Source organism: Diospyros lotus, chromosome 4 (genome assembly GCF_014633365.1).
Source record: "Diospyros lotus cultivar Yz01 chromosome 4, ASM1463336v1, whole genome shotgun sequence".
Taxonomy (NCBI): Eukaryota; Viridiplantae; Streptophyta; class Magnoliopsida; order Ericales; family Ebenaceae; genus Diospyros; species Diospyros lotus.
In genome coordinates, this window is record NC_068341.1 from 6,935,531 (window position 1) to 6,957,798 (window position 22,268).

General features: G+C 34.4%; 4 protein-coding genes across 7 annotated transcripts; 1 reads left to right on the forward strand and 3 right to left on the reverse strand.

Annotated features, from left to right (window-relative positions):
* Positions 1-835: 835 nt before the first annotated feature.
* LOC127800239 (UPF0481 protein At3g47200-like) lies at positions 836-2,612 on the reverse strand. Of its 2 annotated transcripts, none has more exons than XM_052334746.1 (2): positions 2,517-2,612; positions 836-2,353 (listed from the first exon to the last, which is right to left on the reverse strand). In XM_052334746.1, the coding sequence occupies exon 2, from the start codon at positions 2,317-2,319 to the stop codon at positions 973-975; it is 1,347 nt and encodes a 448-aa protein (XP_052190706.1). In that variant the 5' UTR covers positions 2,320-2,353; positions 2,517-2,612; the 3' UTR covers positions 836-972. The 2 variants fall into 2 exon arrangements, with proteins under 2 accessions (XP_052190706.1, XP_052190705.1); XM_052334745.1 differs by having other exon boundaries at positions 836-2,325; positions 2,415-2,576.
* A 1,628-nt stretch (positions 2,613-4,240) lies between these two features.
* LOC127800043 (aldehyde dehydrogenase 22A1) lies at positions 4,241-12,335 on the forward strand. The gene is made up of 14 exons (XM_052334436.1): positions 4,241-4,647; positions 4,753-4,796; positions 5,469-5,561; positions 6,254-6,381; positions 6,703-6,825; positions 7,386-7,539; positions 8,059-8,162; positions 8,247-8,325; positions 8,731-8,826; positions 8,963-9,100; positions 10,452-10,667; positions 10,974-11,165; positions 11,695-11,838; positions 11,917-12,335. The coding sequence occupies exons 1-14, from the start codon at positions 4,536-4,538 to the stop codon at positions 12,070-12,072; spliced, it is 1,779 nt and encodes a 592-aa protein (XP_052190396.1). The 5' UTR covers positions 4,241-4,535; the 3' UTR covers positions 12,073-12,335.
* A 193-nt stretch (positions 12,336-12,528) lies between these two features.
* LOC127800041 (protein high chlorophyll fluorescent 107) lies at positions 12,529-16,302 on the reverse strand. 3 transcript variants are annotated; one of them, XM_052334435.1, is made up of 8 exons: positions 15,734-16,302; positions 15,228-15,371; positions 14,267-14,572; positions 14,114-14,173; positions 13,782-14,027; positions 13,530-13,640; positions 13,247-13,423; positions 12,529-13,155 (listed from the first exon to the last, which is right to left on the reverse strand). In XM_052334435.1, the coding sequence occupies exons 1-8, from the start codon at positions 16,289-16,291 to the stop codon at positions 12,784-12,786; spliced, it is 1,974 nt and encodes a 657-aa protein (XP_052190395.1). In that variant the 5' UTR covers positions 16,292-16,302; the 3' UTR covers positions 12,529-12,783. The 3 variants fall into 3 exon arrangements, with proteins under 3 accessions (XP_052190395.1, XP_052190393.1, XP_052190394.1); XM_052334433.1 differs by having other exon boundaries at positions 14,267-14,599; XM_052334434.1 differs by having other exon boundaries at positions 15,216-15,371.
* A 4,142-nt stretch (positions 16,303-20,444) lies between these two features.
* LOC127800244 (TPD1 protein homolog 1-like) lies at positions 20,445-21,844 on the reverse strand. Its single transcript, XM_052334752.1, has 3 exons — positions 21,636-21,844; positions 21,435-21,518; positions 20,445-20,986 (listed from the first exon to the last, which is right to left on the reverse strand). The coding sequence occupies exons 1-3, from the start codon at positions 21,709-21,711 to the stop codon at positions 20,685-20,687; spliced, it is 462 nt and encodes a 153-aa protein (XP_052190712.1). The 5' UTR covers positions 21,712-21,844; the 3' UTR covers positions 20,445-20,684.
* Positions 21,845-22,268: the final 424 nt, after the last annotated feature.

Genomic DNA, 22,268 nt, shown 5'->3' on the forward strand with positions numbered 1-22,268 from the left:
GATTATATATAATATATAATATTTATATTATATTATATAAAAATAAAATTTTATATAAATAAATAATTTTTTATGACTTAATTAATAGCTTAAGTGTCTATTCATATTCCTCATAAATAGTATTTATTTTTGATTGATTGACGAATTAATTAAATATTTAATATTTATATAATAATATATTGGAAATTCTATAATTAGCATTGAAAAACTCATATATTTAAAATCTATTATTAATTTTACAATAATTAGTACATATTATTTCAAAACAATTGAAAGATTTAAATTATTAATGCAAATTACAAAATATAAATTATTAATGAAATAAGTACTAAATGTAAATCATTAATGCAAGTTTTGGGAGGAAATTTTATTATTACTTATTATTTCAAAATAATTGAAAGATTTAAATTATTAATACAAATTACAAATTATAAATTATTAATGCAATAAGTATTAATTGTAAATCATTAATACAAGTTTTGGGAGGAAAATTCTTTTTTTAAGATTATCCTACTTATATATATATATATAAAGATATAAAGATGCTTTGATTTATCAAAAGTGTTTTATTTTTTAAATTTCAAATTTACTCTATTTACGGGATGTGTTTTTTGTATCGTTTTATTTTTTTCGTTTTTCTAAATTCAGTAACAATCTAAGATATTGAAAATTCATATATATTTAGTGAAAACAAACAAAGTGAAGTGATTGAAATACAAAATAATTTTATAATATTTTAATTTTTATAAGAGAATGAATCATCATCTATTGGAAGCTCTGTTTAACACCATAAACATATATATATATATATATAAATACAAATTTAACTCAAACTTTAATGTTTGTTCTGAAATAAGTTATGTACTTAACAGCACTTTTCAAAAGTCACAAACAAATGCACATGCTCTCAATTCACTGCGCAATCTACTGAAAATCTGCCATGAAATTAAGAAGCTTGAACGAGACCAGTAATTAAGCGCAAAGGAACATCAAATGTGGTGACGTGAGAACGATAGAACTGAAAACAAGGTCCCAATGAAAATGAGAACCAGAAACAAAACGGCCAGAACGAACCCTGCAATCCTCCACGGCGTGCTCGGATACCTCTGCTTCATCATCTCCCACCACACCCCTGCAACTAGTTCTTCTGTATCCGCTCACCTGCTCGCAAACCTCCCAGTAATAGAACTCTTTGTCTTTCACCTCCAGATGCAGATTCTTCAGCAAACCGAGAATCTCTTGCCTTTTCTCCAATCCGTTGGTGAGAATCCGCGATCTGTACAGCAGCCTAACGTCCTTCTTCGTCTGGATGAGCTTCGCCATCAGGAACGCGTATGACGTAACGTACTTCGTGCGGTCGCTGTAGCATTGCTCGATCGCCAGGAGGTTCTTCAGCACCGTCTCTGTGTAGTCGTTCACTTTCAGAGGCGGAATCTCGAGAAATCCATGGGCGAACTTGATATCCAGCAAGCTCTCGGCGCTGGCCCTAACGAATCCGATTCCCGCCTTCCGCAGCTCCATTGCCGGCTTCAGATTCTTGGGCGGGAACTGAATCTGTTGAACCTGATGATGATTCTCCGGATGCGTCGGAGCGTAGCAATTATGGACAAGATCGAGGAGATGTTCGCAATCTTGCCTGAACTTTCCGGGATCGATCTTAATCTCTTCCGGAATCGCTTTGTGCAAGAATACCAAGGCCAGCTGGATGAGAGTCTGATTACACTGTTTCGGAATCGGAACTATGTCGAACAGCTGCCGGAGAATGAAGAACGGGATCTGGTTCTCGAGCAGGATCACGTCGCTTCTCAGCTTCAAGAATTCCGATTTTTTGCTGAAGAAGGGGTCGTCACGGCGCTTTAGGCCCTTGAAGGAGTACTTTAACAGGAGCTCGATGATGAAACAGCCATCGACGAGCATCATCTTCACCAAATCGTCGCTACCGAAAGCGTCAATGTTCTCGGCGTAGCATTTCCTCACCTTGTTTTCCAGATCCTTCAGCGCGCTCACGCATTTGTCGAGGATTAATTCCAGGTTAGGTTTCCGGCTCAGAAGCGTATTGAGATATCTCCATTTGTGATCCTCCATGGCCTTTAGATGCTCTTTACCATGGTGAAGCGGGCCGATTGAGACTAGCCTCGGCGTGTACTTTTCTCCATTATTTTCCTTCATTTTCTCGGGGACCTTGCAGATGCAATGTGAGACCGAAGTATCTTCCAGCTTTTCTTTTATGGAGGAGACAAGAATATTGTCGTCTTCATCTGGTTTAATTTCGACCGACACGTAATCTCTGGCTTGCAGTGTTCTACTGTCTCTCTCCATCGTTTTCTTCAAAACAGCACCAGTTTCTTTAAATCTAATTCGAGATAAAAAAAAAAAACAAGCAATAAAAAACGAACAACAACATTAGAACTTACGTGTTGGTAATGGAAGCAATAGTAAGTTCACATTTCATTTTGAAGATTGAAGTGTTGGGGTCGGCTAGAAATTAATGCCGATATCTTGAACACAGATTCTACCTTAGCTAGTTCGGCGTTAACAATATCCATGGTGATTTGGTGAGCTTAAGAAGAAGAAAGAAAGAAATATATAAGCTAATGCATGTCGACACAAAAGCAAGAAGCCAAGTTATTCGGCGCATGGCCATTAATTAATCCCGTTTGAAAAGAATTTTGTGGACTCAAAGAGAAAGCAAAGGTTTATTCGGATCGAGTAAAGTTGAATCCATGCTTCTTAGAGAATTCAAGAATGAAGCAAGTACGTACATTAGCCCTGATGGATTAGGAAGTAAAATTTGTTGACTGGGGGGTCAGCTCAGCTGATCAGCTTGTTCTTTGATTAAGCTTGTGCTTCTATCTAGTACTAACATGCTATTATGGCTGAGAATTCAACCGGCCGTCCGCCCTTTTGTTTAGATTGCTGGTGAATCCAAGGAAGATATGGCTTTACCTGAGAGACCAATCAACGTTGGGAGATGACTGTAAATAAAGTGATCAACAGGGAAAGCATCAGAAGGGCAGGATTGTGCTGCACCATGAAATTAAGAAAAGAATTGTCACAAAAAAAAAAAGCATCTACTAATGCCATACGTACGTACTCATTCTACAACTTGACGCTCACAATCTGTCTGCGCCAAATAATATACTTACACCAATTTTAAGTGCCCAAGAAAAAGTCTCCTGTCCTGTTTGAATTCTTCATCATCAGCCATCTCTTTTTTGTATTTTAAGTTGTTTATTATGAGATAATCTCAGGCTTAAGTGTAAAAAGGTTATTGATGTTGTCCTTAAAATTCAATAATTAAGAATACTCTTGGTATTATAAAAAATACTTGAATGAAATAAAAAAAAAAAATTACTTTAAATCCTAAACTCACGATCAACCCTAAAAAAAAAAAAAATACCTTTTCACTTAAATTCTAAACTCATTGTTAAATAATTAAACTTAATCTTTATTTTTTTTTCTCAAACTATAACACTATTTATAATGGAGAGGGTGTTATGAAAATATTAAGAAATACACAAACTTGTTGAAGAAAAACAATAGGAATATATTTAGGCAAAAATCTCAAACTATATAGAAGGTGCCAAGATATATAATTTACTCTTTTATAAAATTACAGAATTCAAACATATTCAGGATAGATTTAAAAAGGCACATAATACATTTATATATATGTTGTATATAATGTTATTTATAATTTAATCATAATAAAAATTATTTATTATTTTTAAATTTATGTGAGAAATTAACCAATCACAAAAGTTACATTGAAGGAAAAAAATATATCAAAATCATAAATAATCATCAAAATAATTAAACTTTTGTATTGAATGGGCTTTTTCGCATTAAACTGATATTAAAGTTAAGCTAATTTAACATAAGTATAATTTTTGTAAAAAAAAAATATTTTTATTTGTATGCATGCATTAAAAAAAACAAAAGAAAAAATAAAAACAAAATAATATCTCTGCTAAAATAGTATTTTTTTTTTTTAAATTCACCACTGATAATAATGAGTTCTCCTCACGTGAATTTCACGCTAATTTTTTTTTAAAAGCTGGGAGCACTTAGGTGGTCCATTTGTAATAATTTAATAAAATATAATATTTTATTAAATTATTTGAAAATTATTAATATTTCTAAGAAAAATTGTGTGATCACGTTTCTCACCCCTTCTCTACTACTACGTGCGGTTCCTTCATCTGACGGGAATACCCCCTTAACAGCACTTATTCACGACCTATCAGCTTAAGATGTGCCATCCCGGAAAGATCAATTGTTAAAATTCGATGGTCGTGGAGCAAGAAAATATATATATTTATAGAGAGAGAGAGAGGGGAAAGCGATTAAAGCGACTTCGAATTTGTGTTTTCCTCTCTGGATGTCGTTTTCTCTTTTCAAGAAATTAAGGCTTGCTTGCCCTACAGCAGCGATAGAGTCACTCTCGGAGCAATTGTTTCTCTGAAGATAAGCTAATGAGAAGATTCTTCAATTCCTAGGGTTCAGAGATTCTCTGCTGCCTGAAGCTCTCGGAAATGGCGTTCTGGTGGCCCTTGCTCGTTCTTGGATTCGCTTTTGCCATCTGTAAATTCTTGCTAATGCTCATTCCTCCCAATGTGCCTTCGATCGACGTCGACGCTTCCGATAGTTACCTCTCTCTCTCTCTCTCTGAAGATATGAATATGTGTTTGTGAGTGCAAATTCATTTATCAATGTTTTGATGTGATAGTGATTCACTATGTTTGGTGACAGTGTTGGATGATGGAAATCAGACTAAGGACAGCAGCTACATATACGTGAGTGTCTGTGAATCTTCTCATCGCTTACTGAGTTTGTGACATTTTGTCACTGTATTTGTGTATCTTCATCCTGTATGATCTCAGATCATTCATGGATTTGTGTCTGCGCGTGCAGTTATCATCATATTTTGTACCTTGCATGGGGATTGCTGCTTTGTTGAGATTCTTTTTGTTAGTTGAAACTGATCAGCATGAAGAAAGGATAATCGACTTAGACTTGTGATAAGTATGGAACAAGGATAGTGATAGTAAAGAGACGTTACAAGATGGAAAAAATATATGAACCGATCGAGGCTAAATTTGTTTTTTATCTTTTGGTTGGATTAAAAAATTAGAAGGAAATGAATTGATATTAGTCAACAAATTATTTCTTCTCTTTTTCTTTTTTCATTATTCGTAAAAATTGAAGTATAAGTAATTTCTTGTTCATTTCCTTTCCCTTGATATATTCTATTTCGGTGCATAGTGTTACTGTCAATATTTATTGCTTTTAATGTTTTTTTATGTAATTGATGTGATTTAATATATATATATATTGTCTTCTGAGATTTAGAACTTTGTTATTTCTTTAAATTTACCATGATTCTGCTGAAACCTGACTGTCACACCTTAATTTTTTAGTATAAGCCACAAGAGAATTTGTTGCTCATACTTGGGATTACCTTGCAGATACCTTCCAAAAGACACACAGACAAAATTCCGTGCTATGAGCCTGCAACAATGAAATTCCTAGGATACTTACCTGCTTTGAAACCTGATGAGGTTGGTGATGTTATTGTTGCTGTCATGGCAAGGGATTTGGAGCAATATTACTTGTGAACTGTAACGTATCACACTTCTGTAATCTTGTGCTGGGATATAAGTTGATTAAACATTTGTTTTTTTTGTTTTTTTATGTTTTCAAAATAGAGATGAACTTTGCATATTTTTAGAAAATTATGATGGTGTATCCTTCTTAGTTGCATTTCTTCATTTTTTGTTTATCTATGAGTGTGTTCTTCCATGAATTTCCCTTTCAAGTGTCAACTTTTCTTTTTCTTACTTTTGTTTTGGTTTCTTGGAAAATATTTTTCATGTATTCATGTTAAACTTTGTCATTCAGTCTTACAAATTTCATTATGTGCTTATCTTTCAAACACTTTGAGCAATCCTTTACTTCAACTTTCTATATTAGAATTGCTACTGTTGAGCTGTTCTGTTGCCCTGTCTGATGGATTTTATTTTTTGGTTAAGAATTATGCATTTCTTCTCTTGTGGTCCTTAAAATATTTTTCCCTGAAATTGCTGATCACTGGCTGCTTTGCTGATATTTTGATAACTAGATTCAGATATCCATTGAACATGCATGGTACTTTGTCTGGCCATGTACACCTATGTTTGGATGTATGAACATGATTACTGGCTGAAACTATGATCAGTTACATGCATGCTTGATTAATCATATATATACTCAGGTCAAGGAGCATGTAGCCCTGGCAAGGAAGGCACAGAAAATATGGGCCAAGAGTATGTTCAAACAAAGACGCCAGTTTCTGCGTATACTTCTGAAGTATATTATCGAGCATCAAGAGCTTATATGCGAGTAAGGACTAAGGTTTCCCTGTAAATGTTGATTTTCTTCTTTTTCCTGAAGTGTAGCTAAGAAATAGTGGGCCCACCAACTTGGCAAGTAAAGTGAGTTTGGGCATCAAGAATAGTGCTGTTAGCTATAAGGGAACACCTAGCTAAGAGTGATTGCCTTAGTGTTTTTTTTTTCCACTGTTATCATTGTTATTGTCCCTGTTATTTTATTTCTTTGGGATGGAGTTCTCACATATTATTGATTGATCATATTTGCTTCATTTTTTATTATTACTTAGATATTATTATTTATCTTGTTTGTTTAATGTCTCACATAATTCAGGATCTCATCACGTGATACTGGAAAGACTATGGTAGATGCTTCCTTGGGTGAAATAATGACAACGTGTGAAAAGATCACTTGGCTACTTTCAGAGGGGGAGCGCTGGCTAAGGCCTGAATACAGGTAGCTTTTACCAACTTTGCTTGTTTTTTCTTCATTGATCAATTCAAGAATGACTATATAAGGCAATATGTTGTATTATTGTTGAATTGTTATTATGTAATTAACTTATCTAAAAATTTTGTTGCAATTCTAATGGTCTCTTTTCTATAGTTTCACTATAGAAGCTTCTGTCCTTGAATTGATCAGTGTATGACTGCCAATGTGCCTTGTCGAAGCTCTACCTTTTCCTTCATTTAATGCATCCTAAGTTACATGCCCATGTCAAAGATGTCAATATGTTTACTCAGCATATCGTTCCTCAAAAGGAATGAACATTTCAAAAAATCACCTTTAGCGCCTTCTGAAGTTAAGATTGCATTTTGGGTGAAGTACACATAATCTTTGTACCTCTTTCCAATAGTCATTATATGCAGAAAATGAATGCAATCAGACTTGAGTAAGCATTGTCATTTTGCCTTCAGTTTGTGCTGAATGATTAACCATGTCTTTTTGCACTTCTGAGAAGAATGTGTATTGTGAAAATATTGAGTAAAATGTGGGCATTATCATCATGGATGCAGGTCCTGTGGAAGATCGATGCTTCACAAGAGATCTAAAGTGGAATTTTATCCACTTGGTGTAATTGGTGCCATTGTCTCATGGAACTATCCATTCCACAATATATTTAACCCAATGTTGGCTGCCATCTTTTCAGGGAATAGCATTGTGATTAAGGTGTGTTTTATTTTGGTCCATGAAAAGTCATACTTTCATTTTCAGATACCAACCCCATATATAAGAGTTTGTTCCTTTTTGTTTAAGTACTGATTGTCTGACATATATACACCTTACTGCCTTCTTATTGAGATGTAAATTCTGTGTGGCTCCATTTTTGTTATCATTTTAATATTTTATTGGCGAAATAACAGAATGCCTACCCTCAAGGCCCACAGTACTTCCTACTTATGTTTGAGATCTTGTATCCTTGTTGAAGGATGAAACCTGGGTGTCAATACATGGTTACTATATTCAGACTTTTCAGCTATTGATGTAAGAGAGCTTGTTTACATTGTACCGTGTTAGAATCAGCTGTAGGTCATGCTTTAACAAATAACCACTCTTTAGGACTTCCATTTTAATTCCTAGTGTAAACGAGTTAAAAATCAATGTGAATTTGCTTGAAAAGATAATTCATGTGAAGGGGCGCAGACATTGATTAGCTATTGACAGAAGTATTTTTGTGTCTACTTGCAGGTTTCTGAACATGCAAGTTGGTCTGGATGTTTCTACATTCGAATTATTCAAGCAGCCCTTGCTGCTGTAGGAGCTCCTGAAAATCTAGTTGATGTAATAACAGGGTACATGCTTGTGACCTTGTTTCTCTGCTTGTTTTTAATTTCCTTTACTTGATCTTGGTAGTGACCAATAAACTTATCTGTCAGGTTTGCTGAAACAGGTGAAGCTCTAGCATCTTCAGTTGACAAGGTCATATTTGTTGGATCCCCTGGTGTGGGAAGAATGGTATACACTTCCTTTGTCCTGCCAAGTTTAATTCCTATAGTGGAATTTCACTTTAATATCATCTCTAATTTCATTCAGTAGATTCCCTTGCCTAAATGGTAGTAAGCATGAACAAATGGTGTTTAGTAATTTGTTTTGAAAAAAGCAGGTCAGTTTTCTCATGAATCCAAATCTTTGACCTGAATGGAATTTTTGCAGTGTTAATTGAGATATGTTATGTTAAAGAGGTTACTCATACTTAGAAGAAGATTATAAAGGTTGCTGTGCAACTTTTTTATACCTCCTATGTCCGTGCATTTTAATTTTTCTGTTGGTTTTGTGTCTGCAGATTATATTTATATTCAGTCATTTGGACTCTGATTTATATGAATTGTTTACTATGTTGATATTTTTCTTTTCCTGCAGATAATGAGAAATGTTGCTAGGACACTGATACCAGTTACACTTGAACTGGGCGGGAAAGATGCATTTATTGTATGTGAAGATGTAGATGTACCTCATGTATGTAGCCTTCCCTTTCACATGAAGATTTCTTGTAACTGAAGCTTCAAAGTAGATATTCACTTTTGATTCGTAACCCTAAGCTGTATTTTTTAATGCCATGGCTTATTAACTAAAAAAGTAAAATCCTGAATAGGTTGCACAAATTGCTGTAAGGGCTGCTCTTCAGTCAAGTGGACAGAATTGTGCTGGGGCTGAGAGATTTTATGTTCACCAGAAAATTTATTCTTCATTTCTTGCCGAAGTAGTCAAAATCGTAAAATCTGTTACTGCTGTAAGTACTTTTGACATGTTTTATTGCAGATATCTTCCTCTCATTGCAATCATGCTGTTTGGATTCAAATTGACTTCAAATTCAAATTTTACTTATGTTTTTGGGAAAGAGGGCTAAGGAGGTCTATATGTTGCAATACTTAAGTGTTTCTGCGTAGCAATGAGGTCATCAGGAATAATATGTACAATAAAAAATGAACTGGAAATGCTGTTAAAGATTTTTTTTGACCTGAAAATGTGATGATGTTTAGAATAGATAGCTGTCTCGATTGTTACTATTATTTGGCGTTACTAATCGTTCTTCTGTGGATGAACTGTGACCACTCATAGACTAATTGTTGTTTGGTTGCACATTGTTATTTCCATGGAGCTCTAGAACAGTTATGTTGGAATCTTAGTCACCTTTCTGTTTTACTTTTATGCATACTAATGCTAGGCTGGCCCTGAAGTTTGTAATTATGTAACCACATTCTTGTGGAAGAAACTTTTGGTCGATGGTAATAAACTTTCTTCCTACCCCCCCCAAATCAATGAATAAACCAGAAAATGTAAAAAAGTTTGAGACCATGGATTGTTGAGAATACAGGGTAGTCCTTCAGAGATCTGAGACATGACTAGCTCACTCCTGTCTACTACAGACCAAAGTGCTTCAAATTAAATATTTTTAATCCTTTTATTCACAAGGAGCTGGACGAGAAGAAACTCACACCGGACAAAATAGTGTTTAGATATGTTGTATAAATTGACTTGTACATTTTACTTATCTTATAAGTTTATGTTTTCAGTGATCTGAATGTTGCTCTGCTTTGAGACTAAAAAAAAAAAAGAATGTTGCCCTGCTTACCAAGCAGTTTCTCATCTTGTTTGTTATATCACCAGTTCTTTTGACATAAAACTTTTGCAGGCATAAAATTTGTATAACTAATATGATTACTTTTTACTGTGTTTAATTTCAGTTTTACTACAGATTGAGAAATCATTTTAAGATATTACTTTTTGCAATTTCAAATTATATTCATTAACATGGCATAGGTCAAAATAAGGCTCTAACGTTTCAAGTATATTTTCACTGTGGGTATGATGGATCTGATGCTTTTGGCAATTTGATTATGTAAATGCATGGCTGTTGATGGCTATCTGTGAACAGACTTGTAACTTGGGAAGGGATAGAGCAGTCACCTATGTTCCTCACATATATTATCTCAACTGGTTGTGTTGATGGTTAGATTAGAAATTCCGAGTTTATACAACTTCAGGAATGAGCTCTCTTAAAACAAAAGATGGTCAGGGGCCAAAAACTCAGTGCGACCTGACAACCTGCCATGTCTTAATTTCTACTTGATCTTGTGTAGGGTCCTCCGCTTGATGGAAAATATGATATGGGAGCCATATGTATGCAAGAGCACTCAGAAAAGCTTCAAAACCTTGTCAATGATGCCAAGGACAAAGGTGCTGAAATTGTTGCTCGGGGAAGTGTTGGCAATATAGGTGCAGATGCTGTTGATCAATACTTTCCTCCAACTGTAATTGTGAATGTAAATCACACAATGAAGCTGCTGCAGGAAGAGGTGGTTGGATTACTCTGCATCACCTATTTTTGTCTTTACTTGTTTCTTTTTTAAACAAGCCAATGGCACCCTTCCAACCAGAATCAATCAGTGCCAGCACTAGCATTTAGAATCATTTCCATTACAATAAATGTTGCAGGCAGAGAGAGTGATAGAGAATTATATAGTCCAAACTTCTCTCATCTTTTACTCATATTATTGTATTATCTGACTTGCATTTACCACGAAGATCTGTTTCTAGGGTTACAAATTGTTATTTTTGGTATTTTTGCTGGTTCATTAACTGCTCCTCGGTTAACTTTGCAGGCTTTTGGACCAATCATGCCAATAATGAAATTCAGCTCAGATGAGGAGGCCATCAAGCTTGCAAATGATTCAAAATATGGGCTTGGATGTGCTGTGTTTTCTGGCAGCCAGCAACGAGCCAAGCAGATTGCTTCCCAGATACACTGTGGAGTTGCTGCAATCAATGACTTTGCATCGACTTACATGTGTCAGGTAATCTATTTTTCCAGTGGAAATGCATGCGTTGCTCAGGCAGTGTGGAAATGCATGTTTAAATTTGAGGGTGGCTTCTTTGTCTCAAATAATGCTGCCACATTTCTATAATATACCCGAGAATTGTTGGTCTACTCTACCTTTATAGTGAAACATCTAATATTTTAAGCTTGAAAACAGAGGATTTTAAGGTGAGAGCAGAGAATTTTACCCCTACTTTTTGGGGAAGTGGGCCAGATCATCACCTGAAGAAAATGTGCACATGAATATCTTGGGATTTCTGTATAAGCACGTTGTATGAATATAAAATGGTACAATTTTAATATAGCAGTTAAGAGTATCCCGTTCTTAAATGAAGTCATTGTATGTTTTGCAGTTTTGGCATGAAATTTTGGTTTGACAAGTTTACTTATTTCCATTATTATATAGGTTTCTGACACTGTCATGTCAAGGTCAAACGATAAGTTATTTAACTTTTTATGTATTAACCATAAATCACATTGCAAGTGTTATTCATTGTTTTCTCCAGTCCCTGCCATTTGGTGGCGTAAAAGAAAGTGGCTTTGGAAGGTTTGCTGGCGTGGAAGGATTGCGGGCTTGCTGTCTTGTGAAATCAGTTGTTGAGGATAGGTGGTGGCCATTTGTTAAAACTGTAATACCAACGCCTATCCAGGTCAGCTATGATCTTCCACACATCAAAATTTGAAAATTCCGTACTTCAAAAACTGATTTTTTTCTCTTCCAACGGCAGTATCCTGTTGCAGAGCATGGGTTCAAGTTTCAGGAATCGCTGGTAGAAGCTCTTTACAGCTTAAATATATGGGACCGGTTGAGGGCATTGGTCAATGTCTTGAAGTTCCTCACAGAAAAGAACATTCCTGCTGGCAATAGGAGAAGAATCGATTAAAGGATGATCCTGTTAGGTGGCATCAGGTTGTTTCTGCTTACCCGTTCTTTTTGATCGAGGGTTTCTTGTATGACTTGTAAGAAACTTGGAAGCATACTCGAGCATTAATTTCTGATTTGCTGCTTACACTCCTTCTATATTGTTTTGGAAACCCTATTTCCACTCAGTTTTTTCCCTGAAACATTTGTGAGCTGACAAGAATGTTCCAGTAAGCTGAATTTCAAAAGGTTCTTTTTGAAAATAAAATTTTGAAATGGTAACAAGTGTATTACCGTACATATAAGAGTATCACTTTCTTGGAATTCGGCTTCAATCCCTTGGCAAACAAAACCCATAGTTAAGATCTTTGCGCAAGATGTTAATGTGATCAATTTTTTTAGCCTTGGATTTGCCTTTAATGTAATCAGTAATTATTCCGCTACTATGGGCAACACATAGGTACGGTAGAGTTCTGCAGGAAGAGAACCGGAACATACATACATCTTGTTGCATTATGTATTTCTGGAAAAATACATTTAGCCACGTGAGCTAACGTTTTGAATTCTAATTCTAGTACACTGATTTGGTGTCCCAATTGCAACGCAGTTGCGAGTGCATATTTTTACAATGTAGTTGTACAAATCCTGCAACTAGTAAAATGGTTGGTAAAGTTACAAATTTACTCCGTACACTCAGATCAGTTGCCTTGAATCACAAGCAGAATGATTTAATTCATAACTTAATGGGCGAGGGAGTTCCGTGCTCCAGCCGCCATGCCCTGCTCCTTGTCTGTGATCGCCTTTGGAATGGCTTTTGGGATGTTCCAAATTGAATCTCCAGGTCACCGGGGTCCAGCGACAGCTTCTCGCGAATGAAAGTGTCTAAATCAAAGCCAGTTTCGCTCTCCACATTGTCACTGTTAATGTAATCAGAGGAAGACACGGCTGATTCATCTCCTGACAACCCGGCTCTGGAAGGATCCTTGGACTTGTAAAACGAGTTCTCATCATCGAAGCTCAAGAATCGCTTTATGCTATCGATTGCTGGATCGATGATGTCTAGGAATCCCATCACCCATGAAGCATCATCCACAACTTCTGTACGCTGTTGCAAACCACAATAGTGCATGTCTTAGCCTCAGTGTTTGTACAAGTTTCTGAAGGAAAGTGAAAGTAATAGGGTTTATAGAAAGCACCTGCTGGAAGTAGAGGTTGCGGATCTCCTCAGCACGCACAGAATTACCTTGATCCTCCTCTAACGATGCCCATGTCATCCACGTAACATAGCTTTGAGAATTTATGTTCAGAGACGATCTAAACAGTCTCCGAGCAGCCGATAGGTTGCCCACTCTCTGCTCTAGAACGCCCCAGGCCTGCACAATCAGACAATACATTGCAGCATAATTAACACCAATATGCATAATTGGGGCTTATGCTTCAAATGTAGTCATAAATGCCACAGGTAATTTATTCACTTACCTGGAGGCAGCGGGCAGCGCTTTCACTGGTGGAATCAATAGATAATGCCCTTTGGTACATCTCCCTCGCTGTAGCTAAGTTTCCTTCTTTCCATTCCATCCAACCCCAAGCCTGATGCCACCGCAAAGCACAAATTATCAAGGATCCATTACTTGGTGTGCGTGTTTTTATTACTGCACATCCAAATGGTAGTGACAACGGGCTTTCATTGACTAAAAGAACAGAGGAGAAAGGAAGACGGAAAGTACTTACAATCCACACTGGCTGGTGCCTCGGGTCCAATTCAGACGCTTTCCTGAACAGTAGCCGTGCGACATTTGCAGTAGAGTATCTATATTCTAACAATGCAAGAGATTGGGGTAGAACAGGATCCCTAGGATTCACTGCATGCCCTATCTTCAGAAGTTTCCTTCCCAACTCAATGTTCCCCCTATTCGCTTCAAAAACTCCCCATACATGCCACGCGAACCTGTTTTTGGGGCTGGCCTCGACTGCTTTCTACACTTCAGAAGACAGCAAACTTTATAAACCATCCAATGGGGCCAACGACTACTACTTTACACAAATCAATCTATGAAACTAACCTCAAAAAGTTGCCGAGCAGCACTGTTATTTTCCAGTTGCATCTCTAGCTGTGCCCATGCCTGCACCAAGAAAAGACTTCATTCAAACCTTGGACATGAAACAGAACACATAATCAGCTTCACAAACAAGGTTTCCCGGATAAGAAAGCTTACAAGCCAGCTGGCACAGCTTTTGGGATTACATTTGGTAGCCTGCCTGAACAAATACCTGGCCTGCTCGTAACGCTTGGCTCGAGCTTCAAGTAATGCAAGTGTCTGGTATACATACTCGTTTCCACCACAGTATTTGAGACCTTTACGAAGGAGGCTTCTTGCCTTCTTTATATTGCCCTGTTTCAGCTCCAAGACTGCCCATCCGTGCCAGGCTGCAATATGTCTCTTATCAGCAACTGTGGCGGCATCAAATAATTCTCTAGCTCTCCTTATATTTCCAATCTTAGTTTCGAGAACAGCCCAGCACTGTTCAAGGAATGAGTCCAGGTAAACCTCAAATACAAGCGAATTGAATGACAAGAAGTTATGAAGCCTGCATAAACATTATCACATAGAATGTATTTGCAGAGTTCAACACGATATCCAAGTCAATCTAGGACCACCGAAACGAGTTTCACAAATTGTTCATTCATTCGAATGAAAGGTTGGCTCTTTTGGAAGCAACCACTGAAACGGTTTTGAATTAGACTTTACCGGTAGCCTCCCTTAGATGACCCTAGGACGTTTCCAGAATGAAGTTCTTCAAAATTGCTTGTTAGATATCCATTAGAATTCATAGCGCAGATCTTGGATTTTAATCCAGTTTGTTGTTTCCTTCTTGTAAGATTTCAATCCATTGCCTACATACACATAATACTCGGTCGGGGGGTGGGGGGTTGTGTGGGGGTGGTCACCTGATTTAAGTGGGATTCATAAAGTATACACACTGCTAATTGTTTTTTGCGTCCCAAAGTGTAAAAAGGAACAGCAAGACAGTTTGGTTCAAGCCCAAGATGATTGTGCATTGAGGAAACAGAGTAAAATTGCAGGAGAGGATGGAGGAGTAAAAGTTAACATGGTTTAACGCGAAGGAGAAAATAAAGCTGAAGAGGCAACAGTGAAGACACACATGAATAAATACCTGCCAAATGTAGGGATTTTCGCCTTGTGTTGCCTGGCAGCCCTTCTCATACACGGCTCTTGCTTCGGCTCTCTTTGATTGCTTGCTCAGTATCTTCCCCAACGCCACATATGGCCTCCCATCCTCCGGCCAAATATTTATACACTGCAAATATACAACACGCATTCATTCAATAATTAATGTAACTTCTGCACTATTTTGAATCCTGTAAGTACATAACATAATTCTCTCAAGAGTTGGCCTTGTCGTTTGAAGCTATAGTGGCCTCTTCTGAGATTAAAGTTCAATTTTTTTTTGTGTACTTAACGCTCATGGTTCTTGATCTATTAAGCTTATCCAAATTTATCTCGTGCACTCGTGAAGATAGTGGTTAGCCAAATCAAACCAGAATTTAGAGAAAAAGAAAAAACAAGTTTAACCGAAACAACCAAAAATGATTGAAATTCGCCGAAATAATCGAAATTAATCAAAATAATGATACAACTGAATCTCAAAGGAAAATGCACCTTCTCAAGAATTTTCTCTGCTTCACTGTACTGAAAGTTCCTCGCCAACACCTTAGCTCGGTATAAAGCTAAGTCCAAATTCACCGCAAGCGGCTTCATCTCACCGGGAGAGCTCGATTCCACCCTCTCCGGCTCAAAGATCGGCATCTTCTTTGCGAACTCCGAGAGCCCCGCGTCTATGATCGAGGGCGAGGCCGATGAATCCACCTCCCCACCTCCATCTAATTCCACGGAATACTCCTTAACCGGCCGCCGGACCACCAGTAACTCCTCCAAAGACTCCTTTTCGGTCCTGAACTTCTCATCATCTCCATTTCTGGGGCTTTTTTCTTCTTCCGGCGGTGGCGCCTTGGAGGGGTGCTGCTTCTCTTGGAGAAGCGGCGTGGAAGATGGTGGCTGAGAGCAAACGGTGGCGGGCAGGAGCTGCCGTGAAGGCGAGTAGTGGAAGAGTGCCTTTACTGGGACGTTGAAATGGTAAAGTAGTTTTGCAGAAGGGTTAGGGTTTTGGAATAGAGTGAAGGTTGAAGAAGAGGAAGAAGAAGGAGAGAAGAATTTCATTTCCAACTGATAAAAACTGTTAAAGGTGTACATGGGCGGTGTTAAAAGGCGGGCTTGTTCGGGGAGGAAGACAATCTGCAATTACAATAATACCCTTGTCATTCTGTTTTATTGAATTATTTATTTTCAAAGAAAGTACTCTTTATTAAAATTTTATTTATTTGTTTTATTATTTAAGCAAACAATGAGCAAGACTTAACTCAGACTTCTCATATTTAAAATAAAATTAATTATACCTCTTCATCCAATATTATCTTCGTAAAAATATTATTTTAAAAAATAAATTTCAAATATCAAATATTTTTAATTTATATGAACTTAACGGGTATTAATACAAATATTAATGAAATATAACATGTACACATGATCAAATATAAAAAAATTAGGTATATAATTTATAAAAATTTAATAAAAAAATAAGATAAAGATCATATATAAGTCATCAAAATATTATTATTGTTGTTTTAATATGGTCGTAAGATCATTTTTATTTGTATTTTCTAATGATTAGAATGTTTTGAGATAATTCTTCTAAAATGATTTCTGAAACAAATTAAATATCCCAAACAAATAATTTTGATACTAATAATAAATGATAACAAATTATTATTAAGTTCAAAGAAATGCGAGGGCCTTTGAGTAATTACAAGCAGAGACGTGACTGGTGCGAAATCGGACACGTCGTTCGGAGTTTGGGTGGCCTTGCACCATAACCTGGAATGAGGATTTTTGAAGGACACGTGGAATCTTTCTATTGGTTGAAAACACCAGAAGGAGTGAGCTTTCACATCTTTACATTGCCAAGTCACCCTACGCTGTTATCCTGCAGGCAGGCGATGTTCTTACCGTTAAATTATTGGTGGAAAGCACGTCATTGTAATATATTAATTAATACTAAATTTATATTATAAATTTCATGGTAATGTATAATTGTATTTTGTAACACAGTCTTAGTGTGAATTATTATAAAAGTTTTTAACGGATTTAAACTTTTATTACGTTTTTAATTTATATTAATTTTTGGGTTATGTTAACAAGTGTTGTAAGATCAATGTATTTAATATATTTTATTTTTAATTAAAGTATAATTAAATATTAATTCTAGTCTCCAAGGAAAATATTTTAAAGTACAATGTATGTATTACTAACCAATACAAGCTTTTGAACGCTAAAAATAATATATAGTTATTACCAGTTATATAAAAATAAAATATATTAAATACAGCTTAAAGGGTGTCTCTTATTAACGTAATTTTTTTTATTTTTTAATAATTATATCTAAGTTTAAAGGACAAAGAGGTAATGGTCAAAGTGTGGTAAAAATATACCTTATTTTAAGATAATATATATTTATTGGACTTTATTTTTAATTTCAGAATAATTTTATTAATTGATTTAATATTACAAAACTCAATACCTTTACCCTTAGATGATCTTTAGATTAATTACCAAACCATAACCAATTAGTTCTTTTACAAATTGACAATTTGGGTCTATTTAATTTGGTTAATTTAAGTAATTTAATTTTTTTCTTATCCATGCCTAATTACTTTTACAAAAGTCATTCCTACTCCCCCAATTGTATCTAATATAGGCTTTATGATATTCTTATAAAAAGTAGAGATTTTTTTTCACTACAACAAAGATCCATTTTTACTTATAGAGATGTGGACATACATATCTTAGGGCATAAGTTGAATGGTCAAGCAAACGATATATTAGTATTAATTTAGTAGGTTGTGAGCTCAATTCTCGACCTGTACAATGAGATGAAGCCTTACATTTATTATTTACTTCTTCTGATATAATCAAGAACATGAGTATCAAAAATTGATCGCACAATAGTGAAATCTCAAGATATGGGCATACATATATAAATACAATATTAATGTTGAAATGGAGGGAAAAAATTCTACCAATGAGAATGGATGGATATTGATATTGTAAAATCTTTATATATATAAAAGTAGAATAGTGTTGAAAAAAAAAATTTCCTCCCAAATACTTACATTAATGATTTGTAATTAATATTTATTGCATTAATAATTTATATTTTATAATTTACATTAATAATTTAAATCTTTCAATTGCTTTGAAATAATAAGTAGTAATAAAATTTCCTCTCAAAACTTGCATTAATGATTTACATTTAGTACTTATTGCATTAATAATTTGCATTTTGTAATTTACATTAATAATTTAAATCTTTCAATTGTTTTGAAATAATACATACTAATTATTGTAAAATTAATAATAGATTTTAAATACACAAGTTTTTCAATGCTAATAATGGATTTTCCAATACATTATTATGTGAATATTAAATATATAATTAATCCATCAATCAATAAAAAATAAATACTATTTATGAGGAATATGAATAGACACTTAAACTATAATATATAATAGAATAGTATGCAAATATTTCTTCCCTTAAAAAATCTGTTAAACTATTTTTTACATCTAAAATTTGTATTAAACTTGCATGAATTTTTCAATGCTATTAATTAATCAAAAATAAATATTTTTTGTTAGATTTTCTATCAATTAATTCATCAATCAATCAAAAATAAATACTATTTATGAGAAATATAAATAGACACTTAAAGTATTAACTAAGTCACGAAAAATTATCTATTAAATAAAATCTTATTTTTGTATAATATAATAATATATATTATATTATATTAAAGTAGAATAGTTTGTAAATTTTTGTTCCCTCAAAAAATCTGCCAAGTTGTTTTTTGCTTCTAAAATTTGTATTAAATTTGCATGGATTTTATGAGAAATATTAATAAACAACTTAAACTAATAATTAAGTTATAGAAAATTGTCCATTTATTTAAAATATTATCTTTATATCTTTATTCTATATATATTTATATAATATTAAAATATGATAGTCAAACAAAATATTTTGTCAATTGTCAATCAATAGTGAATTTTTTTCCTAAAAAACTTGTATTAAATCAAATGTAGTGATTAATTAATTATTAATTTTTTTAATAATTATTATATTATAGTCTTAAAAATGTGATATCTTAACAAATTCATAAAAAAATATTTAAGGTTGTCAAATGCTAGGGTTTTTCAATGCTAATTAATATTTAAGGTATCACATTTTTAAGACTATGGAAGAAATCAAAATTTATATTTTTAAAATTTTATTATTATTAAAAAAACTTATTCTTACTCATATTTAAGAATTTTAATTTATAATATAATAAATACAAAATAACGAATGTCTTTGAATGGATATATTATAGATTTTATAATATTTATTTATAAATAAATATAATATAATTAATAAAAAAATTTATAAGTGTTTTGTCAAATGATCTACTTAATGTATTAATTATTCTTTAATACATTAAATGGCAGTACATTTAATTAAAAGTATTCTCTATTAGCATATTCTCAATAGCGAATAATTAATTAAACTTAAATTTTGATAAATAATTAATAATTAAAAAAATGTAATTATTAATTTTATTAAAATTATTTAAAATAATAAATTTATTTTTTTATTTTTAAATTAAACTCTCCGTGTAATACACGGAGTCATGACTAGTAGAAATGAAGGCTAGACAGCCACGATTGTCACTGAAAGGACACTTTTTAACACTAAATTTAAATTTAGTATAGCAATCTATTTAACACTTTATTCTTAATTTTTGGATGAACTTTTTTGTACAACGTTTTTGGTTTTTAATTAGTTTTGTGATGAGATGTATAATTTTCGTTATCTATTTATTCAACTTACATAATATATTTTAATTGCAATATATGTGAAATATGAGATAATATGTTTTAACACTCTTGTTGATATTCTATTAATTAATTACTAATATATTTATTATTTAAATTTTAATTTATAATTATCAATATACCCCTCATTATTAAAATATTATAGATTGTGAATTAAAATTTAAGTGAAAATTATATTGATAATTAATTAATAAATTATCAATAAAAATGTCACAAAATTTTGTCATTTTGTCCGACCAATCCGACTTGTTCTGACGACGGACGGACGGACGGACGGACGGCCATGCAAAAGAAAGGAGGATTGAAACTTTTGCATACACTTGGCAGTAAACAGTAGCTTTTGGCTCTGAACATTCAAAATCTTCAAAATATATGGGAATGACTAATCGGTCAGTAATATCCATCGACGCCCACGACAAATGTCAAGTAAAAGCCAGCATTAAGACCGAAGCTTTTATCAGTCTTTGAGCGCTTCGAGAATAAAGAAAGAAAGAAAGAGACTCAGCTGCAAAATGGCTCAACCAGCGGTCGCTTTTCCGGGCATCGGCTTCGCAGTTTGGGCTATATATTATATATATCAAAGCTGTACAAGCCACGGAGTTTGGCCGGTGGGTCGGAGATTAATTCAGCAGAAGTGGGCGGACTTGAATCCAAGTGGGTACATGAAGGAGTTTGAATAAGTGAATCTCAGCACCTGACTGGTCTTCAATGGCTTCCCTGCGTTCACCAAGCAGTCATCGTAGTCCAGCCTCTTGAAGATTCTCGGGTTCACCATTCTTGCTGAGGCGAACCATCCACAGTGGAGATGGATATTGGAAGGGGCGCACCCAGAAACGCAGGTGTTTACGATCTGAACTATGTACTGTGGGATTCCGGTTGAAGTGACTCTGCTCTGCGAGATGCTTATGTCTCTGTTTGTGCAACTCCCTTTCAAGGAAAACGAAAAGATGACGGAAAGGTAGAAGCAGACGCCATGGCCAGAAGGTGTTTGATAAAATGATTATAATGAAACCTTTATAAACTCAAAATAAAAAGTTGTTTGTTTAAACGATGGTAATAATGTCCATTATCTTTATTCACCGCCATCTCATAATTTTTTTTTTATATATATGAAGATAGTGCTGAAATTTTATTTCATCTTTCCCTTGTCAAGCGGTTGCATCATGAAAGGTAGGGAGTTTTTGCTACATTTTTTTTCTTGCATCAATTTGTATTCTCATTATAATTTTGAAAAGTCAATTCACAGTGAGAATGCAGTTGATGAGGAGTGTGAAAAGGTTTTTAAAGATTTGAAGTTATAGATGCAGAACTTTGAGAACAGAGGGACATATATGTGTGCGTATATATACAAGCAACGACCAGTCTAGTGTCTTACCATGGGCCAAGTATGCTTGCTGTAATTGCAGGGCCGGTGCTGTGGTTATGTTGGGATCCTTATCAGCTTCGGCTGATGATATTCCTGCCAAATGGGGACACAAATGGAGGCCACGATAAGAGTTGGATGGAATAAAGAAAGCTAAAAGATGATGATTGAGGTTGAAGAAGACAAATTAAGAAGCAGGAAGAGAAGCAGTACCTGAACATAGTCGTGAATTGCAAGGTACAATGATGAGCATCATCAAATAGAACAAGACCATAACAACAGTGATCATGATGAATGATGGCTTAGAGTTTGAGAACAACCCCTCTTCTCAGACTCTTCTGTTTGTTTTGTTTGTCTGTTTGTTCTACAGAGAGAGAGTGAGAGAGGTACAGAAGAAAAGATCAAGGAGAGAACTATGAGAGAGGACCACCAGTAGCTAGCTCCATTAAAACAGTCTCTTGTAGCAGACTTGCATAAAGCTAGTTCTCATCTGTACTAGTATTCTATCCATTTCAATATTATTCAATTCTCTCTCTCTTTTTTTTTTTTTTTTCTTTTTTCTGTTTATGTTCTCCCCTAGAGATTGAACTAATTTGTAAATTTTATCATAAAAAAGGTTGCACATTTTACTCTGTTCGGTTGGAAATTGGAATGGAGGAGCTCCTAATTAGTCATATAGTTTCTGTTTTCTCACATTTTTCTCCTCTGCGTTTGTTGTTTTTTAAATAAAAAAAATACTTGAAATTTACTTTAATTTCGAAAGTCATAGTGGAAGAAGAAATAAGTTTATTGCTTGAAAATGAAGGCAAAGAAAAGAAGAAGGTGTAAGTAAGCAGGGAGGCAATA

Coding starts and splice junctions, on each gene's coding strand:
- LOC127800239 (XM_052334746.1), bottom strand. CDS start 2,319: ATGGAGAGAGACAGTAGAACACTGCAAGCCAGAGATTACGTGTCGGTC.
- LOC127800043 (XM_052334436.1), top strand. CDS start 4,536: ATGGCGTTCTGGTGGCCCTTGCTCGTTCTTGGATTCGCTTTTGCCATC. Junction 4,648..4,752: donor CGACGTCGACGCTTCCGATA/GTTACCTCTCTC, acceptor GTTTGGTGACAG/TGTTGGATGATGGAAATCAG. Junction 8,827..8,962: donor AAGATGTAGATGTACCTCAT/GTATGTAGCCTT, acceptor AATCCTGAATAG/GTTGCACAAATTGCTGTAAG.
- LOC127800041 (XM_052334433.1), bottom strand. CDS start 16,291: ATGAAATTCTTCTCTCCTTCTTCTTCCTCTTCTTCAACCTTCACTCTA. Junction 15,372..15,733: donor CAGAGAAAATTCTTGAGAAG/GTGCATTTTCCT, acceptor GTATATTTGCAG/TGTATAAATATTTGGCCGGA. Junction 14,600..15,227: donor AAAATCCCTACATTTGGCAG/GTATTTATTCAT, acceptor CTTGTATTTGAG/GTTTACCTGGACTCATTCCT.
- LOC127800244 (XM_052334752.1), bottom strand. CDS start 21,711: ATGATCACTGTTGTTATGGTCTTGTTCTATTTGATGATGCTCATCATT. Junction 21,519..21,635: donor CAATTCACGACTATGTTCAG/GTACTGCTTCTC, acceptor CCCATTTGGCAG/GAATATCATCAGCCGAAGCT. Junction 20,987..21,434: donor GCAAGCATACTTGGCCCATG/GTAAGACACTAG, acceptor TTTCCTTGAAAG/GGAGTTGCACAAACAGAGAC.